General features: G+C 40.4%; 1 protein-coding gene across 4 annotated transcripts in view; it reads right to left on the bottom strand.

Annotated features, from left to right (window-relative positions):
• Positions 1–24,031, bottom strand: part of AHCYL2 (adenosylhomocysteinase like 2) — a 205,292-nt gene that overhangs the window by 41,860 nt on the left and 139,401 nt on the right. For 2 of the 4 annotated variants that reach the window (XR_008526806.1, XM_024249306.3), the window contains exon 2: positions 7,948–8,059. Coding sequence is in view for 3 of the 4 variants with exons in the window: in XM_024249306.3 (XP_024105074.1) it covers positions 7,948–8,059 (112 nt within the window). In the remaining variant the exon portion in view is untranslated. 4 annotated transcript variants of the gene reach the window in all.

The raw sequence follows: 24,031 nt of genomic DNA, 5'->3' as shown, positions 1-24,031 counted from the left end.
GTACGAAATTTGTGGTTCCCTCTCCTAGGGTGAGTGAAAGCTCAAAGTACTTTTGGCAACAGAACCCAGACACAGCTTTCTGGGAAGTCATCTGTTTTACTAATCAATATTCAGAAATACCTAATAAATTAGAGGCTTAGGGGAACAATGCTTCTACCACCTGAGAGATAAAAAGATAATAGCCATCTCTAATCCTGATCCAGATTTATGGAAAATTACTTTTGAAGAAAGTGTTCGTATTCAGAATATCCTGAAATCTCAAATCCTTTTTCACTCATGATGATTTTTATGCTTCCCAATGGCCATTTAAATATAGTGGTCATGGGTTCTGGAGTCAGTCTTTGGTTTAAGTCTCAGTCTCTGTTTTTGGGTGTATAAAGTGGAGCTGATCCGTTTGAAAGAGTTGTTGATTTATTCACGTATTCAGTCATTCACACACTCAGTTGTTTATTCAAATTTTAATTATGCATCTATTATGTACTATGCATAGCCTAGGTGCTGGAAATACAGGACAGATATAGATGGTCCTTATCTTCATGGAGTTTTCAGTCTAGTCAGTGAGTCAAAAAAGAAATAACTAGTTACAAAATTAATTATTTAGAGCTTTAAAAAAATACATTTGTAATGTGTGCTATAAAGCAGAAATCGGGATGTCATAAGACTATATAATAGGAGAACATGACTTGTCAGAGTCAAGTTGTTAAGCAGATTAAGTAAAATAATGTATGTAAAGTGCTTACTGCAATGCTTGGCATACAGTAATTAAGCACTCAATAAATGATACCTGATATTACCCACTTTAGCACATATTTTAAATTCAGTTCCAGATATAACATCTTTAAGGGTTCTTACTCAGCTTTAAGATTTTGAATGGGAAAAGAATGATATACATACATTATCATTTAGCAGTTTATCTTTTTTTATACCTCCATCATCTCCTACTAATCTACCCAAACAGCAGGTGGTTGGCTGGCAGTGATTTGAGAGGTTGAGACTGGAGTCCTAACTCTACCCAGAAGAGATCGCCCTTCCTATGCCTCTTTAGTTTCTAAGAATGAGTCAGAAGAAAACCAAAAAGCAAAACAAAATTTGAAAATTTCCCCTTAAGAGAAGCATTCCAATTTCTGGCTTTACCATTCCTCCCCCCAACTCAAAGAAAAAAAATCTTTACACCACTTCCCTATTCTAAAACCTGGAAAAAACAGTATTTTACTTTCTTAACAGTAGTCAAGTAGTTACAGTTAATTCAACCAATGTTTTTCTTTGAGCCAAAATGTATTTGTTTTCAAAGAGCCCTTTTTTTTTTTTTTTTTTTTTTTTTGAGACAGGGTCTTACTCTGTCACCTAGGCTGGAGCACAGTAGCATGATCTCAGCTCACTGCAACCTCCACCTCCTGGGCTCAAGCAATTATCCTGCCTCAGCCTCCTTAGTAGCTGGGATTACAGGCGCCCACCACGGTGCCTGGCTAATTTTTGCCTTTTTAGTAGAGACGGGGTTTCGCCATGCTGGGAAGGCTGGTCTTGAACTCCTGACCTCAGGTGATCCACCCACCTTGACCTCCTGAAGTGCTGGGATTACAGGCTTGAGCCACCATGCCCGGCCTCAAAGAGCCCTTTATACAGACCTGCTATCAGGTAAGAACCAAAAATATCAGTTGTCTAGATTGTACTACTATGTAGATACGACATGGCTGACAGATCCAGACCAAGAGAATATATTATTAGTTCTGCAAACACAGTGGAAAGGTTATTGCTGAATTATAAATGAATGAATTATAAATAAATGAATAAATAAATTTACTGAATCCGTACTCATTTCTGCCACAGATTAACAAACTCATGATGACAGTTGAGATAGTATTAAGGACTGTTCCTAGGAAAATTTAGAGAATCCCAACACATATGTACAAACACATTTGAACAGTTTCTAAAATATTTGTAATTGTCAGCATACTCTAAAGCCCAGAGTCATAATTTAAATAAACAAGAACAACCAATAACCTACTAAAGTAGTCGTGAGATCCTAGATCTAGCTTCAACCCTAAGTGGTTAAGTGACCGACTTTCAATTTATCCAACTGTAAACTGTAACAGATTCCCTCTTTCCTTATGCTCTCTCTTTCCCTCAACTACCACCAGAAAAATCTTACGAATAAATGAGATGATAACCAAAAGGGTTCAGTTTCTACGTAGAAAAGTAGTATGAAGTACAATATAACAGTAGTATGAAGTACAATATAACTTTACTATGGGATGTTATCTTGTTTCATTATTTTCCAAAATCAAAATACAACATGATGAATTAAGAATCCACAATCTATCTCACAGAACATGTATACACGTTTTATGATTCAAGCCTGATTAAGCTTTACCTCTCAGCAGCTGTGATACTGTGGGTTACTGCTAGGAGAAGCAGCAGTCAGAACCCTGACTGAATTAGTCCTATTAGACTATTTTATGTCAGGCAATTCCTCTTGGGCCTAACCTATTCATTTGGTAATGGAAATAACAGTAGGGACCTGTGTGTCGGGTTATAGCAGACTTCACTGATGAGTAACACTCTGGAAATGTGTAAAAAGCTATGCTAGCATCCCAAATACAAACAAACAAAACTTTGTTGTTCGGAAACATCTGAAAATATCTCAAACTTTATAAGAATTGTAGAGTTTGGGGAAAAAAAGAACCAATCGTGAAGAAGGGACTTCTGTCTTCTTTCCTCATCCTTAACCAAGTAACTCATTGCAAAAACAGCTTATTCAGAAATATATCACTGAGAATGGTCTGATTAAAAAAAAAAGTCTCTTCTGTTCATTTGTTTTTATGAGGTTTTTTTCCTTAGGGGAAGAGTTTTTTAGAAGTTTGCTTCTTATAAAATAGTTTCATGGATTAATGCAGTGTTTTTCAACCTGGGTTCTGCTAGAATTAAGTCCTAACGCCTTGAAGCATCCATTGTACATAATGAATTAACTTCTCTCCTACGCATCTGGAAAGGTACTAGTTATGTATCACCTTTTGGAAAATTAAGAAAAGTCTATAAAATCATTTTCTGTGTTCTGTGATTCAGATGAGGATCCCTGGTTGAGAAAAGCTGGCAGAGGTTCCTAAATGAAAGCATGGCAAAACTTAGTACTAGGATCCTTAGGAAGGGAGACGAGGCTACAGCCTACGTAAGCCTCTGAGTATCTTCAGCAAAACAAGCACTTTGGACAGGAAAGTATCTTTTTCTGAAATCTCATAAACCTGCTTTTGTCGTTCATACATACTGAGTATATTGGAGACCTCAACAAGGGTATAAAAGTATAACATCTCTGAACACCTTTCACCAATATTTATTCATTGAGTACCTCTTCTGTGTCAAACACAGTTCTAAGTGCTGGGAATAGAGCAATGTAAAACAGAAAAAAAAAAAAATCTCTGTTCTCATGGATCCTGCATTTAAATAGAAGGGAAAAGACCAAAACATATTAGCAACATATATATGTTATATGATAAGTGCTATGAAGAAAAATAAAGGAGTAAAATTTGATAGAGAATGTTGGGTGGAGTTCTGTATTTATTTCTAATGAATTAATTTTTAATTGACAAAAATTGTACATATTTATGTGTATAACATGATGTTTTGAGATATGTACACATTGTGGAATGGATCAACAGAGATAATTAACATATGCATTACCTCATATCCCTATCATTTTCTTTGTGGTGAGAACACTTAAAATCTGCTGTCCTAGCAATTTTCTAGAATACAACACATTGTTATAACTATAGTCACCATGTTGGGTACAATTTAAAAGAGTAGCCAGGATAGGATTCAGTGAGAAGCCGATAATTTTTGGTGAAGAACTGAAGGAGGTAAGGTAGCCAGCCATGCATGTATCTGGAAAAAGAGCATCCAGGCAGAGGGAACAGGTACAAAGGTCTCGAAGCAGGAGAGTGCATGGCATGTTTCAAAATAACAGTAGGAGGCTAGTAAGGCCAGAGTGAAATGAACATCTCGGGGAGGGGGGAGGTTTGGGGAAGTAGAGAGGTGAACAGAAATGTAGGCCATTGTAAGAACTTTAGGCTTTACCTAAGAGTGAGATTGGGAAGCCACTGGAAGGTTTTAGGCAGTGAAATGATATGACATGACTTATTTTAAAAGAATACATTTGGCTGTAGTGTTGAGAATAGACTGAAGGCGGGTAAGGTTGGAACTGAGGAGTTCAGTTTTTAATACATGGGAGGTTTGAGATGTCTATGGGCTGAGTGCCATGGCTCATGCCTGTAATCCCAGCACTTTGGGAGGAGGATTGCTTGAGGCCATGAGTTTGAGACCAGCCTAAGCAACAAAGTGAGACCCCTATCTCTACAAAAAATTTTTAAAAATTAGCCGGATGTGTTGGTACACATCTGTAGTCCTAGTTACTGGGGAGGCTGAGGTGGGAGGACTGCCTGAGCCCAAGAATTCGAGGCTACAGTGAGCCATGATTGTGCCACTACACTCCAGCCTGGACAACAAAGCAAGACCCTGTCTCTTAAAAAAAAAAATAGAATAAAATAAAAAGAGATATCTATAAAACATTCAAGTGAAAGGACTGAGCAGGCAGTTGTATATATGAATCTAGTATATAGGAGAGAGATTTGAGCTGGGATAAAATATGAGAATCAAACACCAATACATGATATTTAAACCTATGAGATAAATGAGTTCATCTAGGGAGAAAGCATAAACTGAGAAGGGAAGAGGTCCAAGGATCAGTCTTTGGGGCTTTCCAGTGTTAATTTCTATAGTCATTTAAATTATTAATTTTTTTTGAAACATAGTTTCACTCTTGTTGCCCAGGCCGGAGTGCAATGGCACGATCTTGGCTTACCGCAACCTCTGCCTCCTGGGTTCAAGCAATTCTCCTGCCTCAGCCTCCCGAGTAGCTGGGATTACAGGCATGTGCCACCACGCCTGGCTAATTTTTGTATGTTTAGTACAGATGGGGTTTCTCATGTTGGTCAGGCTGGTCTCGAACCCCCGGCCTCAGGTGATTCGCTCGCCTCAGTCTCCCAAAGTGCTGGGATTATAGGCATGAGGCAACACGCCCTGCCTAAAATTATTATTTTTTATTAAATAAAAAAAAGTCTCGCTCTATTGCCCAGGCTGGAGTGCAGTGGCACAATCTTGGCTCACTGCAACCTCTGTCTCCTGGGTTCAAGCGATTCTCATGCCTCAGACTCCGGAGTAGCTGGGATTACAGGCTTGCGCCACCATAGCTGACTAATTTTTACATTTTTTGTGGAGACGGAGTTTCACCGTGTTAGCAAGGCTGGTCTTGAATGCCTGACCTCAGGTGACCTGCCTGTCTTGGCCTCCCAAATTGCTGGAATTACAGGCATGAGCCACTGTGCCCAGCCTAGTCATTTAAATTATAATGTATGCTGAAAATGGGCCCCAAGTTCTTATTGACACACATTTGCATATATGTCTTGTCATATTTAGAGAGTTGTGAGTCAGTTCCATTACTCTTGGCTTTTCATTCGATGCACATGAAGCTCTTTTTCTATCATTGGATATAACTTTCCATTGTCTGTGTTACGAAGATGCCAGGTGCAAGAGTTTTCCAGCATCACACAACAAATCAAACATGGATCAAAGACTAGAAACTAGGTCTCTCCTAACTCCTAGTCCAATAATCAGGATAGTAGGCATTTCTAGTCAGAGTCTGTTTAAAAGGGCTTGACAACCATTCACTCAAAGGGGAAAAGAAAAAGAAAGAAACAAAAAACAAAACAAGGCAACAGTGCATGTGATGCAGCTGCTAAAGCAGCAAACATTTTGGGTTTCATTTTTAAAGCACTGAGTTTACGGAACTAACACTTCCTGTAGATTAGTTCAGACCACTGAGAATATTATGTTGATAGGCATAATGTTTTTAAAATGATACCCAATCTGAAATAGATCCGGATGAGGGTAACCAGGACAGTGGAATACCCCTAAATCAGGCAACCAAAGCCAGCAAATTTTAAATAAAATCTTTAAATTCCAGGGATTATATAAGAACTTATCAGGAGATAAATAACTATGTATAGTAAGTAGCACCCTATGTCCCAAAGAGGTCAGCAATTAGAGGGAAGCCGAATGAGATCTTTAAGTTCTTTTTCATCTCCAGGATGTTTTGACTTCCTGTGCCTGAACTTAATATCATTAAACAGATACATTAGGTAGACAATTTTTGACTTATAAAAATGGTAATTTCATATAGTTTAATCTAAAAGGTCCAAGTTTACCACGATGATACCAGTCCATATCATTCACCAACGAGCTATGCCAAGCCACTGTGTGCTCACTTAGAATCCAAGAGCATCAATTACTCTCTTTCAGGTAAATAGATATTTTTTAAAGTACCCTCCCTGCCTATGGGGATTGGGTGGGAAGGCAGGTATTGGTTTCCTCTGAAGGAATATAGTTGGATATGTATATCTAGTGTGTAGGGGAGAGACTGAGCTGGAGTTAAAATTTGATATTATTATTATTTAGTATCAATCTTTAGATAACATGCACAAACCCACAGCTTGAAATGTTACAAACTATTTTACAATTCACATTTTTCACAATTATTATGGTTTCCAGAGTTACATTAACCAGTTGGTGAATTTTCAACACTGCTTATTTCAGCAGAATAAGATAGGTTTCCTGGCCAGGCGCAGTGGCTCAGCCTGTAATCCCAGAACTTTGGGAGGCTGAGGAGAATCATTTGAGCTCAGAAGTTCAAGATCAGCCTGGGCAACATGGCGAGATTCCATCTCTACAAATAATTTTAAATTTAGGCAGGCATGGTGGTGGGTGCCTGTGGTCTCAGCTACTCAGGAGACAGAGGTGGGAGGATCACTTGAGTCCGTGAGGTCAAGGCTGCAGTGAGCTATGACCATGCCACTTGCACTCCTGCCTGGGTGACAGAGTGAGACCCTGTCTCAAATCTTGTGCTACCCCACAAAAAAGGTAGTACAAGATTCTGTATCTTTAGATAAAAACCCATAGGAAGTGATATCATATGCTTTACATCATTCACTGTTACTGTGGGGGGAAAGTAAAAAGAGAAATGTAAAAAGTATATAAATAATCTACCCAGCCTAAAAGCTACAGCTTCCCAAACAACTGTTTTTCAACTTTATATAACAAATATTACTTTCCTATTTGTACAAAGAACAAATAAAATTTCAGGTCATGATAAAAATTTTCTAAAGAATATTAACTATTTATAATGCGAAGAGGTAACTAGGGCAAGCACTCAGCTCCCTACCACATCCCAACACAAGAGCAAAATAAACTAACTCCATATTAAATCAGACTCATACTAGGCAGCGTTTAGCATACTAGCCGATGCCTTCAAGGGGTCCTACACAGTAACAGCTGACCTGGCATTAAATGATAACTCAGTCCCAGGGCACATGTATTTGAATTAATGCCAGTGCAAAGGATGGGAGGAGTAACAAGAAGTCCAATGTCACAGCTTAGGAGAGAAGGCAAAGGGCTCACTTGCTTGAACTAGCTACAGTGTGTCATTACTTCTTGGGGCAATTGAGGTTTCCCTGTTAATTTGCAAGTACCAGATGGAGGGATGAAGAATTTCTTTTTTATTTTCAAAGGATAAAAAAAAAAAACCCACAAGTATATACACATACTGTTCAGGAAAGATCATCAATGACACATTCCCACCCTTCTGAGTAGATTAAAGAATTCAATTTCCTTAATCACCCTCTTCTGCCTCTATTGGAAGAGTAGGCTTCTATTAAGCTCCACTCTGAATCACCAAGAGAAATCCAAAGATTCCACCCAGAATTTTAGTCTAAATTTTGACTTGAAGTATTTATTCAAAGCACAGTCTTGGTCATGCTTAATTAGCCTTGGATAGACAGGAGGTCCCATTGAGATCGTACTTATTAGCCTCAACAGCTGGGTCCACAGCAGTTCAGTACTCACCTGAGCTGTAGCTGTCAGTAGATGACTGAGAAATGGAACGAGACAAAGAGCGACGTCCAATTTTGGTGGGACGTTTGTTGAATTCTTGCTTCTGGTCAGCAAACTGGATCTGCTAAGAAAAAGAAACCTGGTTATATAAAGAAAAAGAACCTCCATTTTGAGACAGCAATTCAAGGCTTGTATTATAGGCTTTCACCTTCCTTTAACAGTTGATCTGATTGTATCAACCTATGTTTGGAATATTAAGACTCTTTGAAGAGAAGAATATTTTTTCATTCTTTTTTTTTAAAACAGAGATGGGGTCTTTCCATATTGCCCAGGCTGGCCTTGAACTCCTGGGTTCAAGCAATCCTCTCACCTCAGCCTCACATAGCTGGGACTACAAGCATGTGTCACTGTGTCTGGCAATGTCTCATTCTTTACCTACTATCTTTGATACACTTTTTTTTTTTTTTTTTGAGATGGACTTTTACTCTGTCACCCAGGCTGCAGTGCGGTGGCACGATCTCGGCTCACTGCAACCTCCACCTCCTGGGTTCAAGTGATTCTCATGCCTCAGCCTCCTGGTAGCTGGGATTACAGGCACACACCACCATGACCTGCTAATTTTTGTATTTTTAGTAGAGACGGGGTTTCACCATGTTGGCCAGGCTGGTCTCGAACTCCTGACCTCAAGTGATCCACCCACCTTGGCCTCCCAAAGTGCTGGGATTATAGGCATGAGCCAGTGTGCCTGGCTACTCTTTGACTATATGCTTTTTACAATAAAATTGTGACACCCCACTCCCCACAAATAGAGAATGGGATATTCTGGTTAAATTTTTAGAAAATTGAGTCATATTCAGAAATGTTTTATACAGTTTCACTGAAAAGTAAAACTGGAAAGAATATTTGAGATTATCATATTTGTAAGCTCCATATATCTAGATGAGAAAATTGCAAGGTACAGGAAGGCAAAATCACTTGCATTCAGATTTCAAGACTCTCAGGAAATGGTATGATTTAATAATTTTTAAAAAGGCTTTTCATTAAGAATGAACATTCTGAAATTGCATTTAAATTCTGGCTATGCCGCTCATTAGCTGTGTGATGTTGCTCAAGATGCTTTAGTGAGTCTCATTTTTCCATAAATACAAGAGATAAAAGTACTTACCTCACAGGTTTTAGAGAGGGTTCAATGAGACAATGTGTGTAAATTGAAACATAGCAGGAAATTCAATAAATCTACTCCCTACCCAACCCCTATGGTTCAATGCTCTTGTAACTCTTGCAGGTAGCCACTCTAATTTGTTAAAGCTTTTTAAAATATATTAGTTAGCTTTCCAGTACTAGTAAGTAAATTTTTTTTTTTTTTTAGATGGAGTCTCACTCTGTAGCCAGGCTGGAGTGCAGTGGCTTGATCTTGGCTCACTGCAACCTCCACCTCCTGGGTTCAAGCAATTCTCCTGCCTCAGCCTCCCGGGTAGCTGGGAGTACAGGTGTGTGCCACCATGCCCAGCTAATTTTTGTATTTTTAGTAGAGACGGGGTTTCACCATGTTCGCCAGGATGGTCTCGATCTCTTGACCTCATGATCCGCCCGCCTCGGCCTCCTAAAGTGCTGGGATTACAGGCGTGAGCCACCGCGCCTGGCTAGTAAGTAAACATTATTTTTTAATATTTGATATTATAAAATACCTAAAAGCAGTAAGATTGATCATTAACTATAATAGATGTAGAAGGAGCAGATTAATTGAATGAATATGTATAAGCCTCATATCATACTCTGGACGTTGCATTTTAGATGATTATTTGATAATGATTTTCTTACAATTTTATCTTTCTCCTATTGTTGGAGGTTCCAGCTGATACTTCATAATACTCTACAAATCAAAGGTCACTTGTAAGCTATACTTGTTTGGGGGAAAAAAGCTCATACAATTTATTCAACTAATAACTTTTTTGTTTTCTCTGTTTGTATAATTGCCTATTCTGGATCCAAGGTGGCATAGAGGAAGGTCTAATGAAAATGATCAAAGGTCTGACAAGTGACTCTACCTTTAATGATAAAAAGATGGTTCCTTGATGGGCAGAACATACAGTACACCAGAATGAAAGCAGGAACGGCTCCACTTCCTGCAGTTAGAGGTAACTAATGAGTCACTTGAGTATTGCGACAAGGGGACCAATGCCAAATTGAAACAGCTTCACATTGCCTTTTGGGGGATTCATAGCATTTTCATAGCTATAACAACAAATAAAGCCTGCAAAGTGCGTTAGGGCTTGCAAATTGTTTTCAACAATAGGAAAACTCATCGGATAAGAAGTTCATCATGAACTAAAAAAAATGACAAAGATGATTATTTTGCTCAACTAGCAATTTATTCCAAAAAGATAAAGTGCCCTTTCTATGTACTCCCATAGGACGTATATGAACTTTCATGTATTGCATTTCTCCTAGCACAGCACTTACCACAATGAATGTAACTATCTGTCTACTTACCGGTACTCTCTATAAACTATAGGCTTATAAAGGGAGGAGCTGTGATTCTTATTCACCCTTATATCCGCAGGCACAAATCCTAGGCACTCAATCAAGTGCTGAATCAATATATCTGAAGTAGCCTATTCTATCTTCACTGTCTATACTTGGTTGAATACTCACTAAATATGGTAAACATAAACCAAGTCTAAAGTTAAAATGATTTTTAAGGGCAAAAAGAGCTGGGAAGAAGAGGGAAGGTGGAAAGCTGGGGAGGTGGACAGCAGTCAGGCTGCAAACTCTGGCTTCTGTTTCACCAACCTTGTTCAAAACAGTCACATGTCTTTATTCTTTTTTAGAAGCCCATCCAGGAAAAGGAATAATAATGGAACTTTTCAAAGGTCACCCTGAGTCGCTAACTTTTCCAGTGTCCCCTTTAAAGAAGAATAGATAAGCCGTGTTTCAGATGTTCAACACAACCCCAACACAACCACACACCTGCGTACATGCACATGTGGGTGCATATGCACACACACCATGTACACACACCACTAGAGGGGGCCAGTCACTCTTATTCTCTAGATTGTAGGATCAAGGTGAATAAACCATATAGCTATCTAGTTGCATTATCATCTCAAACCAGTTTATCTGAGCTGAGCTGTCTTCTCTATAGTGTTTTCTATTTACAGTAATCCCTCCTTCCTGGGACAAGTTCATGCTATCTTTTAATACTAAAGAAGACTAGGTTGTACAAGGCTTTCTCCACTTAGAACATAGGGTTCTAAAACCTTGCTTACTGGTTAGACACTGAATTCAAGTTTCTTTAAGACAGAAAAATATTAGAGCGAGATTAACCACTTATATATAAGTTATACAATTTTCCCCAAGAAACAAGTATCTTTCTCCAACAACCAGAACATAGTTAAGTGGCTCCCTGGTGTTTACCTCCTCTTAATAATTAAACACCAATATACAATCCATTTTGTAATGGATTAGTTTTGTAATCTGCCCACCCCAATTGTGGTACCTTAGTAGATTCTACCCCTAACTTTCCTACCTTGTCTGGAACCAGGGTTTTTTAGGTAATCCTCCTTTTCCATTTGAGAGAGAACTGCCTAATTCCAACAGGCATTAAGGCAAGGGAGGGAAAGAGACTGTTAAAAGAGGGGTAGCTCACCTTATGCCAGAGGGAGGGATGAAAGCAGGAAAGGAGGGGAAAAAGAGTATAAGCAGCTGGTCTTTTACAATAATGGCTATAGCAGCGGCAAGACTGGTAAATAAGAGCTTAGCCTCACCTGGGCCTTAATCCCAGAGTTGCCATTAACAATGTATTTCTTCTTGCTGCCCAGCATAGTGACATCACCAGCCCCAGTGCCACCTCTGTGGTCCAGGGACCCTTGTGATCAGGCCTTTAAACTTTCCTCATCAGCAATTCTGTTGGCTCTGGTTCCAGCCAGCTTTTTGGGCTGGGGAGTGGGGGACTACTCTTCCTTGGAATCCCTGAAGCAGCTCCAACAACCCCTTCAGCAGTACAGCCCCAATTTAATAAGGCATTTCTGTTAGTGGCTCATCAGCCATTCCTAATTCTAGTGGCTGTTTTGCTTTTATTTATTTTTTTCCTAAACACCTAATTACATGGATCCTCTGACCTCTAAACCTTGCAAGTCCCTTGACAAGGCCCAACTTGCATGCGCATAACAATAGCTTATTTATATAACCACTGCACTTTCTTGCTCGCTATAATTAACTTGCTAATTAGGTTCCTTTTCAACCTTACCTCCTCCTTTTCCATGTCAGATGATTTTAGTTAACCTAGTCTCATTAGAAAAAAATTAACCACAGAGCCACTAAAACAATGAGAGACTTTATTAAAGGAGTAAGAAAAAAAAATTAATGGTGCCAAGTACTCAGGCAGGCCCTCCCCTACACTCTGTGTCCTTGGATTAGCCAGACTGGGGACACCGATTACAGCTCTGTCACCAAGGAAATCAATTTTCTCAGTTCACTGCTTTCCTCTGAATTGTGCATCTTTTATACAGGTTTTGACATTTGGTTTCTAGTCCCAGCTCAAGATTGTTGCTGATTTGGCACAGGGTGACCCAGTTTGCTTTTTTCACAAAACGTGTGTTCATGGAAGGTATGACTACAAAGGGAAGTTTCTTATCTCCTCAGAATCACAACAATCTTATTACGTGCCAAATATTCAAGCAAAAGGGCAAAGAATCACATTATTTATTTGCTGATTTCTGAAAGAGACATAGTGAAGAAGAAAGCTACACTCAACTGTCTGCTACAGAGATTGGGGGGAAAGTGATGTCAATTCTTCCTTAATTTAAAAAAAAAAAAAAAAAGACTGCTTGTTGAGCACAAGAAAGGACATAAAATGGCAGATTTTTTTTTTTTTTTTTTTTTTTGAGATGGAGTTTTGCTCTTTTTGTCCAGGCTGGAGGGCAATGATGCGATCTCGGCTCACTGCAACCTCCACCTTCTGGGTTCAAGTGATTCTCCTACCTCAGCCTCCCAAGTAGCTGGGATTACAGGCATGTGCCACCCCGCCGGCTAATTTTTTTGTATTTTTAGTAGAGACGGGGTTTCACCATTTTGGTCAGCTGGTCTTGAACTCCAGACCTCAAGTGATCCACCTGCCTCGGCCTCCCAAAGTGCTGGGATTACAGGCGTGAGCCACCATACCCAGCCGGCAGATTTTTTTTAAGGATAATCTTTAGAGAGAGAAGGTCATAGTGCATACTGCTTATTGACATCTCTGGAAGAGAAAAGTTTGGTAAGTGCCTATTTTCACAGTTCTGTGTATATGTTACTTCTATTAATTTGTACAAGAATCTTAAGAATTAGGCAGTATTATTCTCACTTGACAAAGCAGGAAAGTGTAACTCTAAGAGAACAAATGATTTGTCCAAGGTCTCACAGCAAGTAAGCGATGGGACTGGAATTTGAGCCTGTGTTTATGCTAGAGCCAAAGCTCCATCTACTATACCATGCCTCATAATATTAATCAGAAGACCAAAGGTCCTAGTCCTAGGTGTACTAGCCCCAAATCATTCCTTTTATCTTTAAATGTATTTAATTTAAAATTACTCTTTAAATTCATTTTCGTATCAGATTACATCTTAGAAATGACATCATCCTGGATAATCTTGGGGCCCTGATCAAGTCACAATTCTAAAACACCTAATTATATAAGAATTAGAACTCTAACAGCTCTTTAAGTGGCAACTTTGCTCAATGTCACTACCAGAAATGGAAACAGAAATTAATTGAACTCAAATATGAATGTTCACCATCACCCACAGCAATTCTGATCGCTTACTCATAATTTCACAAAGTGAGACAGATAATTTGCTTGCTTGATGAATCTCTAAACTTTTGCTCCTTCTAACAAGAATGTTCACCCCAGTCCGCATGTATTAAGCTGGTTCCCCTTTCCTTCACTCAGGTAAAAAGGAGCTCCTTGGTCCAATGACTTAAGTCAGATAACTTGAGCCAGAAGGACCGGCATATCTATACCAAATAGAACCAGAAGACATTTTAGGAGACTGACAGGAAAAGCCTTACCACTTAACAAGTTTTGTCTGTTTTTTTTTTTTTTTTTTGAGACTGAGTCTTGCTCTATCACCCAGGCTGGAGTGCAGTGGCGCAATCTCGGCTCACTGCAGCCTCCACCTCCCGGGTTCAAGTGATTCTCCTGCCTCAGTCTCCCGAGTAGCTGGGACTATAGGTGCGTGCCACCATGCCTGGCTAGTTTTTTGTATTTTTTTTTTTTTTTAATAGTAGAGACAGGGTTTCTACTAAAAAAAAAAAAAAAACCAAAAAAGTCCCATCACTTACTTCGTGTTAGCCAGGCTGGTCTCGATCTCCTGACCTCGTGATCCGCCCACCTCGGCCTCCCAAAGTGCTGGGATTACAGGCGTGAGGCGCCGCGCCCAGCCAACAAGTTTTTATAGAATACAGTAACTTTCAAATTTTAGCTGCATCAAAATCACCTGGAGAGCTTATTAAAGCACATTGCTGGATCTTAACCACCAGGGTTTTTGAATTATTAGGTCTGGAGAGGGCCCAAGATTTTGTATTTTGTAATTTAAAAAAAAAATTTTTTTCAGCTTCCAATTCTCTGGTTGAAGATTTTGTGTTTTGAGTAACTCCCTGGGAGACGCTGATGCTACCAGTCTGAAGACCACACTTTGAGAACCACTGCTCTAACACTTTCTCCAAGCGTGAGTAAAGCAGCCCTGATTCTCTTGACTCTTCTTAACCAACCATTCTATCCTATCATAGCGATAACCATGGAGGCACGTTCACAGGCAGAAAAGTAAAGGTTATCTGAAAGGTCAGAGAATACAATGAGGTGATCCTTCCTTTTCTTTCTTTTTTTTTGAGATGGTGTTTCGCTCTTGTCTCCCAGGCTGGAGTGCAATGGTGCCATCTCGGCTCATGCAACCTCCACCTCTCGGAGTTCAAGTGATTCTCTTGCCTCAGCCTCCTGAGTAGCTGGGATTACAGGAGCACACCAACCATGCCCGGCTTATTTTTTTTGTACTTTTTAGTAGAGATGGGGTTTCGCCATGTTGGTCAGGCTGGTCTTGAACTCCTGACCTCAGGTGATCTGTCCACCTCAGCCTCCCAAAGTGCTGAGATTACAGGCATGAGGCACCACGCCCAGCTGAGGTGATCTTTCTTTACACCCAAAACAGGGTCTAAAGAAAACTGGGTCTAATTCTGATTTCCGTAACTTAAGGCTCTTAAGAAGAGACAGGTAATATATTAAGAAAAACAGGACTCATGGGGAGGATAGAAGATCTATTTATCCTAAAGAGGATCAAGGCCAAGAGAAACCAATTAATTCCTTTTCAAGTACATAAAGTAATACTACAAAGGATGTATCTGTGTCTCTACTTCCTAAGGTCTGTCATCATTTCTAAAATGAGGATAATCATATCTACTTTGCCTATTTAAAATGTATGCTGAGATAATAAGATGTGAGAGGGTTTTGAAAACTACATATTGATATACAAGTCTAAAATATTAATATTTCTATTCTTTCAAATTAAGTGTTCTTAACCTATATTCCATGGATGTCTAGAACCCCCTACAACAGTATGCAAAATTATGCGTTTTTAATATCCTGGGGAGAGAGCCCATAGTTTTCATCAGTTTTTCAAATGGTTTTCTGTTTTAAGCACCAATCCTGACCTAGAGTTATAGTCAAGCTACCTCTACCACGATTTATCAGATACTTTGGAGATTTTTGTCTCTACTTCCAAGTAGATATGGTTCAGATATTCCTCAAAACACCTCTCTCTTCCAAGCCAAATGAGCGGCTTGAACTAACTCTTTACCTACGAAAAGGATTACTTCTTGCCAAAAGAATATCGGGCATCAAGCTGGGTGGATACTCAAGAAAGTCAATCAACCAGATTTCCTATGGAAAAGTACAGAGAGCTGGAGTGGGAGGAGGAAATATTAAAATGTAGAAACAGAGGAAAAGTTATTGCTGATCTCCATGCATGTCAGTCGAGGTTACTACCAGAAGGGACTAAAGATCTCTCAGGGGAAGTAAAACACATTAATAAAGACAATCTTTAAAAGGAAGTGTTCCCCAACCTTTCAGCAGTAAAGCTGTCTGAACAGGGCTAAGAAAATCCTTCACATGAAAACAGCTGAGGAGCAGAGGCTCCAGGAGAAGTTTTCCAGTGATTGATGGAATGTAACCTTGAAAGTCTACCTTGTCAGTTCTTAAGATTGGGGTTCTTCAGGCTTCATCCCGGCTTATTTTCCTGCTGGGAATCAGAGATGTGAGTACTGTCAGCTGTTATATGTGGTGTGAGTCCTATTCTCTAAGGGATATGAAGTCCCTTTTTGCTGGTGATTTTTAACAAAAGAGAGATGTTGTAATATACCTTCTCTGCTAAATTTTTCTCCTGAAAGAAGATTTGAGAGGCTTCTCATATTTCCTTTGGTGGCAGGGATAGTTTCAGTGGAAATTTCATTACACTAATATGTAAATGGGAACATGAGTAAGACACTCGTTAAAACTTTCACTTGAAACTTTGGCCCAACATGAGAGCTGAAGCAAGGGTTTTTTTCTTGGAGATTAAAAGACACTTTAACATTTTACAAGTAAGATCTGGAAATCCATCGGCAATACACTAGAGGGTGCTCAGAGGTTAGCTTTCTTGGCTAAGTGGCTGTCAGCAGCAACCTAATGAAGTACTTTCAGACCCAGTCAGGAGTCAATGACTTACGTGGTATCTGAAAGAAAGCCTCAAAAGTCTTTGGCAAAGAAAAGCTAGCAAATGAGACAATCGTGTTATTGAAGACCAGCTCCTCCCTATTCCTTTTTATTGCTGTTCAAAATACTGAGCAAAGGTATTTTCCTGCTATTTAAGAGAGAATGGCCAAGAAATTCCTAAGTGAGAGTAATACCTTATTAAAAACAGAACAGAGCAGAGCTGTGCTTTTCTGAATTATTATTTTGTTTGTTTGTTTTGAGACGGAGTCTCGCCCTGTTGCCCAGGCTGGAGTGCAGTGGCACGATCTCGGCTCACTGTAAGCTCTGCCTCCCGGGTTCATGCCATTCTCCTGCCTCAGTCTCCCGAGTAGCTGGGACTATAGGCGCCCGCCACCACGCCCGGCTAATTTTTTGTATTTTTAGTAGAGACCGGGTTTCACCGTGTTAGCCAGGATGGTCTTGATCTCCTGACCTCGTGATCTGCCCGCCTTGGCCTCCCAAAGTGCTGGGATTACAGGCGTGAGTCACCGCACCCGGCCGCAAATTTTATTATTTATTTTTTACCAACCAAGACACAACACTAAAGAGCTGTGTTTTATTAAATAGTGTTTTCTAAAAGCTGGGAAGCCCTAGATCATATCCCTTATGCAGTGGTCACACCAACTCCTTTAGGGCAGTCTTCCCATTCACATTAAGTAGAAAGAAGGTAAATGGGTGAAAGTTCAGTAGGAGCCACTACTGAACTTTGAGGAGATGTGCTAAGCTTGTAAGACGGTGAGGACTATGACAGAAATAAGAATTACTATAAAACTTTGATTGATTCTGAGTTGGCATACTAATGTTCATAGAATTCTTCTGTAATATTCCTTTATAGAAATACCAAAGTTTGATACCTTAACGTGGCCCTTCCCTTAAGAAAACCAAATTTCTTTTTCCCTCTTCTTGTTATTAGTGAGTAGCAAGAAATTCAGAAAAACTCAACCCAATCAGAAGTATTAAATAAATCCTTCCATTAATTCTAAAACACTATGTTACTTGGAATAAGCTTGTAGATGGATAGGTTTTCTTTCCACAAAATGTTTTAAAATTGAACACAAGACTGGGCGTGGTGGCTCACACCTGTAATCCCAGCACTGTGGGAGGCCGAGTTGGGTGGATCACCTACGGTCAGGAGTTCAAGACCAGCCTGGCCAACATGGTGAAACCCCGTCTCCACCAAAAATACAAAAATTACCCAGTATGGTGGTGCACACCTGTAATCCCAGCTACTCGGGAGGCTGAGACAGGAGAATCACTTGAATCCAGAAAGTGGAGGTTGCAGTGAGCTGAGATCATGCCACTGCACTCCAGCCTGGACAACAGAGCCAGAATCCATTTCAAAAAAAAAAAAAAAAAAAAACAACAACAAAACCTCAACACAATGTTCTGAAACAACATCAAGAAGAACAGCAATAACCTCCCCCAAAACAATAAGTTGAAATGTAAGTTCCTCAGGGAGGCCTTTGTTAGGCCTACTATATATTCTATCTCATTATCAATAGTTATTTCTTCAAATCCATAATTCTATAAACACTAAAAACTTGAAATATGTTTTAGAGAGTCTAACTAGTTTTCCATAGTGGGGAAACACAAACCTGTAAACATAAACCTGTGTGCGCTGTAAGAAATCAGGCTAAATCTAGAAGAAACTATTTAGAAACATAAGGATGGTTATTGTCTTTGAATTAAAAGTTGACATTCGATCCAATATAATAGGTTTATATGCTAGTTCTTATCAACAAATAAGTCCTTATTATCATTATAGTAAAACTACTGATCAGGCAAATATGGTATTCTGAAGAACTGTACCAAGAAAGCTACAGTTCCTGCCTTAAAGAAATATATATATAAAGGATAGCTGGGGGGAAAATAGGGAAATGTTGTGACTGAAGGGAAAAATATGGGCAGGGAGGGGAGAAATGTTTGCAATCTTTTCAGACTTGAGACAGCACCATTTCTGTAAGTTCTGTTTTTGTTTTTTCTCCTCATCGTTCTTTTTCTTTACCCCCAGAGAAACAAATGAAGCATCAGGTTGAAAACAGAAGTGCAAAACCATCACAGGAAACACAACCCATACATCACACCAGCAGCTGGAGGAAAGCCCCTGCCCAGCAGAGACCACCAGGCAACAAGCCCTGGCCAGGCAACTCTCACACCTTTCCCAGCTTCACGGATAATTAAGAAACAGCGGTGACCTAGTACCTAGGAACTAATCAAAACGTAGAGTAATAACTGTTTTTCCAACCACGGATCTTGGTAGGAGCTTCTCAGAGGTGATCCTTGTCACCCGTCAAAAATGGTTGCCTCTCATTATCAAGAAACAGAAGGAGAAACAAAACGACCAGAGAACTCACCATCCACTCAGGCATGTCAAAAGCTGAGGTGCCCTCATTACCGTCCCACTTCTCCATAGTGCAGGCTTGGGTAAGATATGTCCTGAAGCAAAAGGGAAAGCTGGTTTGGAAATACTGGGGTTATCTCAGTGCCCCAAAGCAGACCCAACCCTAGTGAGATTCAGAAGTTCACAGTGGCTAGCAGAAGCTGCATCCCTTTTCACAGCAGCCTCTGATTCAAATCAAGAGCGTTAATCAACTGCCTGACAACCCCTTACTGGCTGGCTTCAAAGCCTTCTGTTTCTGATTTCAAAATCAGAGCTGATGCAAAGTGCTGCACCCAGGCACTGTGCTTCTCACAGGGCACTCACTGTTTAGTACTACCCAAACACTACCCGCACCTCCCCAGTGGGGACTTTCTGCAGCAATAGTTGGACTTCCTTCTTTCCCTGTGTGTGAGGCACTTGTGAATTCTCTCCCACCCTTCAGGACACGTCACTGGAGGTGCGGATACCAAGATCAATAAAGACTGAGGTCAGGAAGGCACTCCCATTTCTCAAGAGTTGCTTGATTTGGATCAGTAAACAGGCGTTTCCTTGAAATCAAGAGTTCCTAGGGCTTTCAAGTTTAAACAGCTATGCAGAAGCTCCCCATCTGCTCACACCAGGGGTCTGGCACCAAACTCTTGCATATCTCAAGTTAGAGTCTTATTGCATGGGAGGTTCGGATGGAGCCTAGGAAGATCTTTTTCAAAATCAGAATTTCTTAGCAGCTCCAAGAAAGTTCTGGGACGACAGCTCCCTCTGCTGGCTCCCTGTGCTACGTACACGAAGGCCTCAGGGCCCGCAGCTACAGAGACACAGGTGCTGATTGCAAAGTGGCTTCACTGAGGCTAGTCAGGAGCCACCACACTGTAGGTTTAGAGGACAGCCAGGGTTTCCAACCAAGACTAGTGCTGTCTCAAAGTCCCTAGCCAATGCTGGATTTTACACACAGATCTGGTTTCAGGAAGAAACAGGATGCCAGTGCAGTAGCCTTGTACACTATCACCTTAAAGGACCTCTGAAGTTGTTTCTGCTTTATGTCTCCATACCAACTCCCTCCTTGCTGCACACTTCAGAAGACTGGAAATAAGACATAACTAGAAAAAAGGTAAGCTAGCCTATCTCACCTGCTTAGTTCATTCCTAGAGTATATTATCCAATAAGAGTACCACAGGTTTCAGGCACAAAGGAAGCCTAACAAGATTATGCCTGCTTTGGTCCCTTTAAGGACCAGGACTCTTTACAGTGTTAATTCCCATTGAAGAGGATAGTTTCTCTACAGCTAACAGTGACAATATTATAATTATGATTCTAGGTTCTGTGAAAGGAAAACATCTTGGGCCCCCAAAATCACTAAGCCAAAGGCAAAGTCAAGCTGGAACTGCCTAGGGCAATCCTGCCTCCGATTCTATTCAAAATCACCCTTCTGCTCACTGAGATAAATGCACATCTGATTGCCTCCTTTGAAGAGGCCAATCAAAAACTCAAAAGAATGCAACCATTTGTCTCTTATCTACCCATGACCTGGAAGCCCCCTCCCTGCTTCCAGATGTCTCGCCTTTCCAAACTGAACCAGTGTTCATCATACATATGTTGATTGATGTCTCATGCCCCCCTAAAATGTATAAAACCAAACTGTGCTCTGACCACCTTGGGCACATGTCATCAGGACCTCCTGAGGCTGTGTCATGAGTGCACATCCTCAACCTTGGCAAAATAAACTTTCTATAAACTTTTACTTTTTTTTTTTTTTTTTTTTGAGACAGAGTTTTGCTCTTGTTGCCCAGGCTGGAGTGCAATGGCGTGATCTCGGCTCACCGCAACCTCCGCCTCCCAGGTTCAAGCAATTCTCCTGCCTCAGCCTCTCGAGTAGCTGGGATTACAGGCTTGCGCCACCACACCTGGCTAACTTTGTATTTTTAGTAGAGACGGGGTTTCGCCATGTTGAGGCTGGTCTCAAACTCCTGACCTCAGGTGATCCGCCTGCCTCGGCCTCCCAAAGTGCTGGGATTACAGGCATGAGCCACCACACCCAGCCAACCCTGGCAAAATAAACTTTCTAAATTAACCGAGACCTGTCTCAGATGTTTGGGGTTCACAGTTCATCACCCTGTAAGGCCTTCACTACTTAAGAGAATGGCCCTTTGGATTTGGAATGGAGGAGAGGAAGGTAATATCTATGGAAGAGGTACTGTAAGATGCCAGAGAGGGCAGAATTCAAATGAATGGCCAGAGGTTTGACTGGAGAGAAAGGCAGGTGAAAACAGGGACTGTCGAACCAGGTGCATTCAGAGGTATCAAAGGATCACAGGGAGGGTGGAGAGCAGGCGAAATAAGAACAGCAGAGGCAGAAGTAAAGGAAGCTGTGGTCATAGAGGAGCTATGGAGTTGAGGCGACTTGAGTGATGTCAGGACACAGAGTGGTGAGATGCAGAGAAGATAAGGCCCACTGAAGTCAGAGTGTCAACTCATAAAGTCTTAGCTCCTAGCAACCTCTAGTTATTGTCCTCTGGTCTTCCTTTAAACCCAGAGGACTTCTTAAAATGACAAGTCACATCTGTTGCCTAAATTGCCAATGGTGTATTTCATCTGTGCTTTAAATGCAACACATCTACAATAAAAATTATTGCTCCATCTTTCCTTTCCCACCCCCCTCCAAACAACACTTTCTTCTCCTCACTTTGTGTTTGTGATGCCACTGTCCTCAGGCAACCATATATGAAACCTCAGGCACCTCCGATTTTCCCCTTTTCCGTAGTCCCCACAACAATCACTTGGATATTATTTCTGTGCCCTTCTCCACCAAACCTTTCACCTGTCCCTTTCTGTTCATTTTCACTGCCTCTTAACCCTCTACAAATCCTTTCCCAGAAGACTATCCACTTCATATCCATATATATATATATATATATATATATATATATATATATATACACTCTATCCTCCAGGTAAACTGTATTATCTGCTACTTCTTGAATGTAAAGACTACAGTATGGTGACCATGAACACTGGTTTTGGAATCAGACAGAGTTAGGTTAGAATCCTGCCTCTGCCACTTTTTTTACCTCTCTATATAACTCCAATTTCCAGTTTGTATGGTGGAAATAATAACAGCTACCTACCTAACAGGACTGATGCAAGGATTTTAAAAGGGTACATACTCTAAAGAGTTAATTAATGGTAGCTTTTAATTATGTTATTATTATGCTGTGTTCTTTCCTACCTCAATGCCTTTGCTTATGTCATTTTCTCAAATCAAAATGCATTTGTTTCTGCCTTCACTTCCATCACCTTCACTTTTTCAAATATTTAAAGGAATGATACTTCTACCAGGAAATGTGACCTTAAAAAAGGAATCTCCCCTTCATCTAATATTGTTCTTTGGCTACATCACTATTCTCACCATTCCTCAAATTATAGTTCCTATATATGTGTGCTACCCCTTGTTAGTCTCCAGGCTCTTCAGGGGCTTAGCCTACTTTGATTTGCCTACACTACCTGGGATATAGTAGGTGCTTAAGAAATTACCAAATTTAAAATTTATGTATGCTGTACGTATTCTTAATTATACTTTGGGGGCAACTTGCATACTCTAGGTATTCAATATGTTTATGTCCATTTTATAGAATTTGGAACACTGTTTTATATTTATAGGGGCTTATATTACTGACTACAGCTATATGACTTATTTGACAAGAAGTCCTTAGTAGGGTTTTAGTCCTTAATTATAATATTATCTCTGCAGGAATATACAATCCATTTTCCATTGCTTGATCTGCACCCATTGTAATCCATTTTGATCTGCATTATAATGAAACTTTTAGGAACAAATTAAGGCCAAAAGTCTATTTTATGGCTAGAGTGAAGCCCAACCCTTAGAATATTTCAGTGATAAGAAAATTACTAGATTATATTGATAGTGTAGACTAGTGTGGTAATAATAATGATTTTTAAAAAGTAAAGGTAAAAGAAGCTGGGCACAGTGGCTCACGCCTGTAATCCCAGCACTTTGGGAGGCCGAGGTGGGCAGATCACCTGAAGTCAGGAGATCAAGACCAGCCTGGTGAATGTGGTGAAACCCCGTCTCTACTAAAAATACAAAAATTAGCCAGGTGCAGTGGCCCGCGCCTAAAATCCCAGCTACTCAGGAGGCTGAGGCAGGAGAATTGCTTGAACTTGGGAGGAAGAGGTTGCAGTGAGCCGAGATCGTGCCACTGCACTCCAGCCTAGGTGACAGAGTGAGACTCCATCTCAAAAATTAAAAAATAATAAAAAGTTAAAAAAAATTTTTTTTAAAGGTAAAAGAAAAAAATTAATATTCTATTCTATTCTAACCTAACAGGGTCTCACTATGTCATCCAGGCTGAGGTGCAGTGATGTGATCATTGCTTGAACTTCCAGGCTCAAGTGATCCTGCCACCTTAACCTCCTGAGTAGCTGAGACTACAGGTGTGCACCACCACACCTGGCGCATTTTTTAATTTTTTGTAGAGATAGGGGTCTCACTATGTTGCTTAGGCTTGTCTTGAACTCCCAGGAGTTCACCTCAAGTGATCCTCCCACCTTGGCCTCCCAAAGTGCTGGGATTACAGACATGAGCCACCGTGCCCAACCTATTTTCTCTATGTAATGATTAAATAAATAGAAGATGACAACCTTCATGATAGTGTTAAACCACAGAAGAAAATGACTTTTAGAGAAACAAGATTAAAAATAAAATAGGCCAGGCATGGCAGCTCATGCCTGTAATCCCAGCACTTTGGGAGGCCGAGGCGGGTGGATCACTTAAGGCCAAGAGTTTGAGACCAGCCTGGCCAACAAGGTGAAACCCTGTCTCTACTAAAAATACAAAAATTAGCTGGGCGTGGTGGCAGGTGCCTGTAATCCCAGCTACTCAGGAGGCTGAGGCAGGGAGAACTGCTTGAACCCAGGAGGCAGGGGTTGCAGTGAGCAGAGATCGT

This window comes from Pongo abelii, chromosome 6, assembly GCF_028885655.2.
Source record: "Pongo abelii isolate AG06213 chromosome 6, NHGRI_mPonAbe1-v2.0_pri, whole genome shotgun sequence".
NCBI lineage: Eukaryota > Metazoa > Chordata > Mammalia > Primates > Hominidae > Pongo > Pongo abelii.
This window is presented reverse-complemented; position numbering and strand designations above follow the sequence as displayed.